The sequence below is a fragment of the Aotus nancymaae genome, unplaced genomic scaffold, assembly GCF_030222135.1.
Source record: "Aotus nancymaae isolate 86718 unplaced genomic scaffold, 86718_ANA_hifiasm-v0.15.2.pri h1tg000029l, whole genome shotgun sequence".
Lineage (NCBI taxonomy): Eukaryota > Metazoa > Chordata > Mammalia > Primates > Aotidae > Aotus > Aotus nancymaae.
The window spans coordinates 92412163-92422580 of record NW_026988442.1 but is presented as its reverse complement, the minus strand read 5'-3'; the positions used below and the strand labels follow the sequence as shown (position 1 = coordinate 92422580).

General features: G+C 48.1%; 1 protein-coding gene and 1 non-coding gene across 2 annotated transcripts in view; one reads left to right on the top strand and one right to left on the bottom strand.

Annotated features, from left to right (window-relative positions):
* Positions 1-61: 61 nt before the first annotated feature.
* Positions 62-10418, top strand: part of ERCC3 (ERCC excision repair 3, TFIIH core complex helicase subunit) — a 36370-nt gene continuing 26013 nt past the window's right edge. The window contains exons 1-8 of the mRNA XM_012462330.2: positions 62-171; positions 506-711; positions 1357-1593; positions 3840-3889; positions 4325-4460; positions 4646-4810; positions 5285-5489; positions 7988-8302. Of these exons, the coding sequence (XP_012317753.1) occupies positions 144-171; positions 506-711; positions 1357-1593; positions 3840-3889; positions 4325-4460; positions 4646-4810; positions 5285-5489; positions 7988-8302 (1342 nt within the window). The 5' untranslated portion in view covers positions 62-143. The remainder of the gene's footprint in view (positions 172-505; positions 712-1356; positions 1594-3839; positions 3890-4324; positions 4461-4645; positions 4811-5284; positions 5490-7987; positions 8303-10418) is intronic.
* On the bottom strand, positions 6676-6782 carry LOC135277039 (U6 spliceosomal RNA). The gene has a single exon (XR_010344651.1). It is a non-coding gene; the product is annotated as a U6 spliceosomal RNA (small nuclear RNA).

Below are 10418 nucleotides of genomic sequence, written 5' to 3'. Positions count from 1 at the left end.
CCCCGGCAACACGGCGCTCAGAGGCGGAACTTCCTGTGTGGACCTCAAGAAGCTTCCGGAGTGAGCCGGAAGTCCCCTTGAGAGCGGAATTAGCGGCGGGCCTGCGGTAGTGGTTCCGTCTTCACCCTGCTGTCGTAGCTGCCATGGGCAAAAGAGACCGGGCAGACCGCGGTGAGACGTGACGCGGGCGCGCTCAGCCCCGACTGCGCTCGCGGACTCTGCCCCCAGCTCTGCCTCGGCAGAGTCCGGGCATATCCGCGCCTGCCGACCCCGCTGGCCCTGCCACGCGCACCCGGTTGCGACAGGCCGCTGGGCAGAAGAGATGTTGAACCTGGGCGCAGCCCAGCGAACTCGGCCGAGGGGAGGCGGGTGAGGGGCGCAACGCCTGCGGGATGCAGGTGGCTCTTAGCTAGGAGTTTGCGCCGGCGCAGGTGAAATGCTGCCAGGCAGCGCGGAGGGAACCCTAGGCTCCTTCTGGGCTTACTTCTGTGTTGGTATCTTGCAGACAAGAAGAAATCCAGGAAGCGGCACTACGAGGATGAAGAGGATGATGAAGAGGACGCCCCTGGGAACGACCCTCAGGAAGCGGTTCCCTCGGCGGCAGGGAAGCAGGTGGATGAGTCCGGCACCAAAGTGGATGAATATGGAGCTAAGGACTACAGGCTGCAGATGCCGCTGAAGGACGACCACACCTCCAGGCCGCTGTGGGTGGTAAGGATGCCCTTAGCTTGGGCGGGGCCCAAGAGTGTGCGGAGCGGCATTCTCAGAGTCAAAACGCACATTCGGAATACCGCCCCCAGAACGGGTTGGGAGAGAACTTTAATGTACACATGTTGGAACAGCTCAAGACATCAGCGAGCAGTTGCGTACACGTGTGCCTGCCGGACCTGGGCCTCCTCCAGTTCTAACCCCTCAGTTTACTCTCACTCCTTCCCCAGCCCTACCCCATGTAGTAAATACTTGTATCTGCCGAATAAATAGCATTTATCATGTAACAATTTGTTTCCCCATCTGAAAAACTAATGAAGACATGTTCGGTAGCAAGCTTTTGCTCTGCTTAAAATAATGTTCTACATTCAGTTGCAATCTAGCCAAAAGGTAACCTGAGGATAGCTAGTAAGATGGGCTTTCTCTGTGCAGAATAGAGGGAAACAGCTGCTGACTTTGGAAACATTTTATATTTCTTTACTCATCTGTATCTGATTAAAGTAACAGGTCCCACAGTTGTCTGAAGGAGTGCTTGGAAGAATATCTGTGGTGTTAGGCAGCTTATTCCTGTTAACGATACGGGCAGGAGTCCAGGGGTCTCTGCAACTCATGTTTCCTTGTCTGTTTTGTCCATTTGGTGTTTCTCAGGCTCCTGATGGCCATATCTTCTTGGAAGCCTTCTCTCCAGTTTACAAATACGCCCAAGACTTCTTGGTGGCTATTGCAGAGCCAGTATGCCGACCAACGCATGTGCATGAGTACAAACTAACTGCCTACTCCCTGTATGCAGCTGTCAGTGTTGGGCTGCAAACCAGTGACATCACTGAGTACCTCAGGAAGCTCAGCAAGACTGGAGTCCCTGATGGAATTATGCAGTTTATTAAGGCAAGTGGAAGCCGAGGCCGGCAATTCCACCTGCCTTGCTAATGTAACAATGGGCATAGGTGCTCCATGTTGTCAGCCTGTGGCAGCCATGAGAATATGCCATTCAGATTTCCTGTGGGGAGCATAACGACCGATTACCCCAGCTGCTACATTCTGGATTCAGCATTCTGCTCTGGGTGAGGCTACGCTTCTCATGAGCTGCTCCTAGCCATGGGTATTAACACAGAGGGGCTACTAATTCAGGCCCATTCTAGCCAGGGAGAATTTGGGAATGCAGCCCAAAGTGGGTGTGCTGGGGACTGAATTGTGTTCCTCAGATTCTGTCTTAAAAACCTAATACCCAATGGTAGCGTATTTGGAGTAAGAAAGCAGTTAAGACTAAATGAGGTCTTGATCCAGTATGATTAGTATCCTTGTAGGAAAAGACTGGAGAATGCTTTCTCTCATCTGCCCTCCTTGTCATGTGTTTAAATGGAAAGGAGGTCCATGGGCAAGAGCCTTGACCAGTAACTGAATCGGCCGGTACCTTGATCATGGACTTTCAGCCTCACAGCTCTGAGAAAATACAGTTCTAGTGTTGAAGCCACCTAGTCTGTGGAATTTTGTTATGTCATCCCGAGGTGACCAACACAGGTTGTAAACTCTATCTAAAGCTAAGTATCTGCAGGAGACCAGTAGTCAACAAGTTCTGTGAGGGAAAGTCAAAAGCAACTTCAGATGTTGTTTTTTTGCAAAACAAAGAGGGTTCCATGTGATTAATAGTTGAACATGCTGGGTTTCTTCTGAGAGATGGATGAATGCCATTTAAAAGAGATAGACAGGCCGGGTGTGGTGGCTCAAGCCTGTAATCCCAGCACTTTGGGAGGCAGAGGCGGGTGGATCACGAGGTCAAGAGATCGAGACCATCCTGGTCAACATGGTGAAACCCCGTCTCTACTAATACAAAAAATTAGCTGGGCATGGTGGCGCGTGCCTGTAATCCCAGCTACTCAGGAGGCTGAGGCAGGAGAATTGCCTGAACCCAGGAGGCGGATGTTGCGGTAAGCCGAGATCGCGCCATTGCACTCCAGCCTGGGTAACGAGCGAAACTCCGTCTCGGGGGGAAAAAAAAAAAAAAAAAAAAAAAGAGATAGACAGTGGCTTTCATTGCCTTTGGCTATCTAAAGGGAGTCAGAGTCAGACCTTGGGATCCGGAGTGGCAGAAGAGTGCTGCAGGAATTCAGTATGATACTGCACCCAGTCCCAGAGAAGCTGCGGGAGTCCTGGAGAGAGTTCTCTTTTCTTGTGATGTGAAAGCATGCCCGGCCAGGTGCGGTGGCTCTTGCCTGTAATCCCAACACTTTGGGAGGCTGAGGCAGGCGATCACCTGAGGTCAGGAGTTCAAACCAGCCTGGCCAACATGGCAAAATCCTGTCTCTACTAAAAACAAAAATTCGCTGGGCATGGTAGTGGGCGCCAGTAATCCCAAATACTCAGGTGAGATACCGAGGCAGGAGAATCACTTGCACCTGGGTGGCAGAGGTTGCAGTGAGCTGAGATCACACCAGTGCACTCCAGCCTAGGCAACAGAGTGAGACTCCGCCTCAAAGAAAAAAAAAAATCATGTCCAAGGAGAGGGTCTTGCACCGGTACTGTGGCTGTGCCCGGTCTTGGCTGAGAATTGCCTACAGGGATGTAGGTGTTTTTTCACTGCCGTGGTGGATCAGGAGCAACAGCAGGGCCAGGCAGCTCCTCAAGGTCTGCCGCACATCCTCTACTGTATTCCTTCCTAAAGGGGCTTGGGAACCTGGGAGGATTGTAGCTGTATTCTCTGCCGTCAAGACGCTTTCATTCTAGTTGGGGAAATAACATTGGTGCAGAGGCTTTGCATTTTATTTATGCAGCAATTACTGTGTACCTGCCCTGTGCCAGGAGCTGTGGTAATACTGGTGTGGTCTTCTCCAGGTTAGGATGGGGGCTGTGGGAATAGAGAGGAAAGGCAGAATGCAAGGAGATTTTAAGCAGCGTTTTATAACTTAACGGATATGCATCAGAATTAGCCAGGCGAGAGGATTTTCTCAGAAAGCAGAGGCCAATGGAAAAAGCTCAGTTTAGGCAGATCTGACCCCTTTAGGATTGCAAGTTGGGCTTTCCTAAAGTAAAATGAACTTTTCACTTGGTTGGTAGGGGTACGATGGGACCAGTAGTGAATGTGTTCTGAGTGTGCACGTGGCTGATTACCTGTTGGATGTTATCTCTGTTTGCAGTTGTGTACTGTCAGCTATGGAAAAGTCAAGCTGGTCTTGAAGCACAACAGGTAAGAGAGATTTCGTGACAGGCCTCTTCCAGCCAGGGCACTGTCACTCTGCACACCAGCAGGGAGAAAGGGATATGGGAAGGACCTGATGTTTATGGGCTGTCTGCTCTGTACCAACACCACACTCCTCTGAAACACAGATAAGAGAAAGGGAACAAGAGATGTGGCCCAGACTGGAAGCTCCTTCACCGGCCACCGTATTTCCCCTAGCAGTGGAGCTGGGCTCAGGCCCCTGCTTACCTGACTTCAGAGTGGGGCTTTGCCCACAACCCTCATATGTCAAATCATGGCCAGCAGCTCACAGTATAGATTTGGCAAAGGGTTGTGGGGAGAGTCATGAGGCCTCTATTTCCAGACCATCTAATTGAATGAGCAGTGGAATCTCTTGGAGGTACCTGCTGGACAGTAGAACCTTTCTTCCTCCCCTGCTTGCAGATACTTCGTTGAAAGCTCCCACCCTGATGTAATCCAGCATCTTCTCCAAGACCCGGTGATCCGAGAGTGCCGCCTAAGAAACTCTGAAGGAGAGGCCACCGAGCTCATCACAGAGACCTTCACAAGCAAATCTGCTGTACGTGGATTCCTGGGTCACCCTTGGGTGGGGGCAGGCATTTAGGATTTCAGTTCTCTCAGGCTTCTTTAACCCGGCACTTACAACCTAGCAGCCCTGCTGGTTTCTGTCCCTTACAGCTTCACCTATTGCTTGATAACAGCAGAATTAAATGTGTGCACGTTCAGCATCTCCCTCTCCTACAGATTTCTAAGACTGCTGAAGGCAGTGGTGGGCCCTCCACTTCCCGAGTGACAGATCCACAGGGCAAATCTGACATCCCCATGGACCTGTTTGACTTCTATGAACAAATGGACAAGGATGAGGAAGAAGAAGAAGAGACACAGACGGTATCTTTTGAAGTCAAGCAGGTTAGTGAATGTACCTTCCTAGTTTCTTCACTGAGCTGCTGGTAGAAGCTAGCTGAGCCCTTTGTCAACTCTGCCTGTAGTCTGTGTGAACGGAAGGAATCCCTGTTGGTTCCTGAATTGCTTTCTTCTTTTTATTATCTGTGGGCCATGGCATCATTCCTCCTGATGGAGTTAAAGGCCCAGTGTCCTCTTCCTCAGGCGCTAGGCTGGTCTTCACAAATTCCTGAGGAGATGTGAGAAACGGTGCCTGAAGGTCAATTTTGGCTGCTGATTCAATTTCATTCTGATAGTGTTGTTAGTCTGGGCTGCTCTTCTGTGCTTTATCCCAGTTGTTAACTGAGCAATATCTAAAATTATAGACGTCTAGATAGAATGCCACTTTTCTGACCATTGGACTTCTTAGAAGATGTGAAGCTTTTGAGCACACTTTGGAGCTAACAAGATTTTGAAACCGTTTTTGTGCTCACTTTCCAGGAGATGATTGAGGAACTCCAGAAACGTTGCATCCACCTGGAGTACCCTCTGTTGGCAGAATACGACTTCCGGAATGATTCTGTCAACCCTGATATCAACATTGACCTAAAACCCACGGCTGTCCTCAGACCCTATCAGGAGAAGAGCTTGCGAAAGATGTTTGGAAATGGGCGTGCACGTTCGGGGGTCATTGTTCTTCCCTGCGGTAAGTGGTACTGGAATTAAGAAGGGGGCTAGGCTGCTGTGACTGGGTCTGCCAGCTGCCTCCCACTTTCTCTCTGCACATTTCCCTAAATCACACCTTGCAAAAAAGCCATGATCAGGTGATTCTCTGATTCATGACTTGACAAGTATTTGAGTGCTTGCTGTGTTTGGGTCCTGGCCTGGACACTGGGGGTATTATGGTGGCTAGAACAACACTCCTCACCTCATGGAGCTCATTCTCTGGGGAAGAGACAGATGGTAAGCAGGTGTGTATAATCTTGGGTGGTGCTAGAGGCAATGAACAGAAATTAGAGCAGGTGAGAGGTGAGATTGTAATGATGGCAAGGGGCTGTGCACAGAATGGTGTTAGGTTCTTGTTCTTGAATCAGCCTTAGGGGTTGTGTATTTGCAGACTCCATAGCACAGAAACTCGGGTGTTCTGGATGACGTACGATGGTGTGCATGTCTAAGAAAAGGCAGGAGTGGCTCCTTGGTCACCTGTTTGACCACTTGTCCTCAGTAATGTTAGCTCCTAGCCTAGCTGCTTGGCCAGAGGCCACAACAGACTTACCTTGGGACCCCATTGAGTACTTACAGAGGTAAAGTCTTCAGGGAACGAGAGGTTCTTTTTTCCAGAACTCCAGGGGTTATTTTGATGGTATTTTTCTTTTTTTTTTTTTTAATTAAATTTTTTTTTACTTTTACTCCTGGTAACTCAGTATATATATATATATATATATATATATATATTTATATATATATATATATATATATATATTTATATTTATATATATATATATATATAAATATAAATATATATATATATATATATATATATATATATATATATATATATTTCTGTGGCGGAGTTTCTCTCTGTCACCCAGGCTGTGGTGCAGTGGTACAATCTCGGCTCACTGCAACCTCCGCCTCCCGGGTTCAAGCAATTCTCTGCCTCAGCCTCCAGAGTAGCTGGGATTACAGGTGCCCACCACCGCGCCTGGCTCATTTTTGTATTTTTAGTAGAGGCGGGGTTTCACCATCTTGGCCAGGCTGGTCTTGAACTCTTGACCTCGTGATCTACCCACCTTGGCCTCCCAAAGTGCTCGGATTTCAGGTGTGAGCCACTGCACCCAGCCACAGAATGTATTTTTTTTTTAATTTATTTTTTATTTAAAAAAAAATGAAAAAATATGGAACGCTTCATGAATTTGCATGTCATTCTTGTGCAGGGGTCATGCTGATCTTCTCTGTGTCGTTCCAGTTTTAGTATATGTGCTGCCAAAGTGAGCACAGAATGTATTTTTATAATAAAGGAAGGATCTCTGTTTAATGGAAAAGCTCGATTTTTATCTTGATCTTCAAACGGTGGATGGTAGTAAACGCAGAAGCTCCTGGAATTTCATCTTGTCCATACACACTTAGTGCATCCCTGAGTTCTCAGTCCCGTTTACCGTGTAATAATAATAGCGGTCTTTTGCCAAGTCCCTTCTCCTGTGGGCTAGGCATGCTGTACCCCAGCGGCGTTACTGTCCCGTGGCTGTGGGCAAGGTAAGGTACTCCTCGGCTTTAGTTTTTCTTTTTCTTTTTGAGACAGAGTCTTGCTCTGTCGTCCAGGCTGAAGTGCTGTGGCACCATCTCGGCTCACTACAACCTCCGCCTCCTGAGTTCAAGCTATTTTCCTGCCTCAGTCTCCTGAATAACTATGATTATAGGTGCCCGCCACCATGCCCGGCTAATTTTTTGTATTTTTAGTAAAGATGGATTTCACTAGGCCGGGCACGGTGGCTCAAGCCTGTAATCCCAGCAGTTTGGGAGGCCGAGGCGGGTGGATCACGAGGTCAAGAGATGGAGGCCATCCTGGTCAACATGGTGAAACCCCGTCTCTGCTAACACAAAAAATTAGCTGGGCATGGTGGCGCATGCCTGTAATCCCAGCTACTCAGGAGGCTGAGGCAGGAGAATTGCCTGAACCCAGGAGGCAGAGGTTGCAGTGAGCCGAGATCGCGCCATTGCACTGTCACCTGGGTAACGAGCGAAACTCCATCTCAAAAAAAAAAAAAAAAAAAAAGATGGGTTTCACCATGTTGGCCAGGCTGGTCTTAAACAAACTGACCTCAAGCGATCCACCCACCTTGGCCTCCCAAACTGCTGTAATTACAGGTGTGAGCCACTGCACCCAGCCAGGTTTTTCTGTCTTTAAAATGGCAATAGTAGGCATTTCTCTTCTCACTGGTTTGAGATTTTAACATTTAAATGAGATACATGTAAAGTGCTGCAGTAGGCCCCAGCACCTGCTAATTCTCACGTGTGTGTGAAATGCGCGTGTCTCATTATAAATGAGAAAACAGCCTGGAGCCATGTGTGTCACACAGATGTCAGCTTTGCAAACTATTATAAGACATTGTCCTAGATTGCTGTACTTGTGAGTCCTTCTGCCTGTCCCTGTCCTTCCTTTCAGCCTGTCCTTGGGTGGGAATGCACTGTTGTTTCTCGTAGGTGCTGGAAAGTCCCTGGTTGGTGTGACTGCTGCATGCACTGTCAGAAAACGCTGTTTGGTGCTGGGCAACTCAGCTGTTTCTGTGGAGCAGTGGAAAGCCCAGTTCAAGATGTGGTCCACCATTGACGACAGCCAGATCTGCCGGTTCACTTCCGATGCCAAGGACAAGCCCATTGGCTGCTCCGTTGCCATTAGCACCTACTCCATGCTGGGCCACACCACCAAAAGGTCCTGGGAGGCCGAGCGAGTCATGGAGTGGCTCAAGACCCAGGAGTGGGGCCTCATGATCCTGGACGAAGTGCACACTATACCAGGTAAGCCGTCTGGAGCTAAGCTGTCCACTTGATGAACAGACAGACCAATTTCCATTTGTTAGTTTGGGAGAGGGACTGCTGTGTAGCCCACCCAACTGGCTAAAAAGACGTGCTGGGTAAAGCTTTTTAATAATTCTTAAGTTTGGGTGGGATGGGGGCAGGAGTGTTCACATTCACAGCTTTCTTAATCACTGGCTCTGTAGTCCTTTAGAAAATGATACTTTCTTTCCTCCATCTTTCTTTTGCTGCTCAGCTTAATCAGTTTTTTAATGGCCCTCTAAAAACTGGATTAGGAGCACTGAAAAGCCCTTCTGCAGCGGTGATGTGTTTTCTTTGAAGCCTGAAATGTTGATTCTTAGTCAGTATGTAATAGAAGCCCTGCTTCTTCAAGTATCACGGGCAAACCTTCTTTTAAAGCTGCTGTATTGATTTAATTTATATACCATAAAATCACCCCTTGCAAATATATAATCCAACGCATTTTAGTAAATTTGTGGAGCAGTGCAGCCATGACCATGATCCAAGTTTTTTTTTTTCTGAGATGGCATCTCACTCTGTTGCCCAGGCTGGAGTGCTGTGGTGTGATCTCGGCTCACTGCAACCTCAGCCTCTTGGATTCAAGTGATTCCCCTACCTCAGCCTCCCGAGTAGCTGGCTAATTTTGTATTTTTTTTTTTTATGGAGTTTCGCTTTTGTTGCCCAGGCTGCAATGACTTGGTCTTGGCTCACTGCAGCCTCTGCCTCCCGGGTTCAAGTGATTCTCCTGCCTCAGCCTCCCGAGTAGCTGGGATTACAGGCATGCGCCACCCTGCTAATTTTGTATTTTTAGTAGAGACAGGGTTCCTCCATGTTGCTCAGCCTGGTCTCGAATTCCTGACTTCAGATGATCCACCTGCCTCAGCCTCCCAAAGTGCTGGGATTACAGGCGTGAGCCATCACGCCTGGCCAAATTTCTGTGTTTTTAGTAGGTTTGGGGTTTCACCATGTTGGCCAGGCTGGTCTTGTACTCCGACCTCAAGTGATCTGCCTGCCTGGGTCTCCCAAAGTACTGGGATTACAGGCATGAGCCACTGCATCCAACCACCATGATCCAGTTTTAGATTTCCTTTGTACTCATTTGCAGTCAGTCTTTGTTTCTCTGTCTAGTTCAGGTGACCACTGAACTGCTTTCTGTCACTATAGATTTACCTTTTATGGAAAATTTATTTTCTTACGTCTGGCTTCTTTTACTTCACATAATGGTTCATATGTGCTGTAGCATTTATCAGTAATTTGTTTCTTTTATTGCTGCATAGTTTTTTGGGTGAATATTTTTTGATAAAAACAGATTAAGGAATTATGATTAACAGGTTAGCGCTGTGCATGGTGGCTCACACCTGTAGTCCCCTAGCGCTTTGGGAGGCGAAGGCAGGAGGATTGCTTGAGCCCAGGAGATTAAGATCAGCCTGGGTAACATAATGAGACATGTCTCAACAAAAAAAAGTTTTTTTAATTAGCCAAGTGTGGTGGTGTGCACCTGTGGTTCCTGCTGCTCAGGAAGCTGAGGTGGGAGGATCACTTGAACCTGGGAGGTTGAGGCTGCAGTGAACCATGATTGTGCAACTCCAGTCCAGCATGAGTGACAGAGTGTGAGACCCTGTCTCCAAAAAAAAAAAGATTAACAGATTAGGGTAAATTAAGAAGTCTGGAGTAGAGGTTACTATGAATAGAATGAAATCTGAGGCATTTCCCAGGTAGTGTTGAAAATGTTGTCAAAATGGCCCCAGCATCTGGCTCTTTCTGTGCACTGAGAACTCTTCAGCACTGATGGGTTCCAGGAGATACCTAGAGATGTTCACAGCTGGCCAGGGAGGGATCGAAGGTCTTTCTCATGGATGCTGCAGGGTATGGGTTCTGCTGTGGGAAAGTACTCAGCATAGAGAGACAGTACAAGATGGCGTGCTGCCAGAGGAGAGCATAGAAACAGTAGTCAGGGCTGAGGAAGGATAGAGGTATTGGGGCCATCTTGTAGGACCTTGTAGGCCACAGCAAGAACTTTGGTGTGTACTCTTAGTGCGAAGACATCTAAGGGATTTGAGCAGAGGGTGACATGAGCTGACTTGACACTGTAAAAATA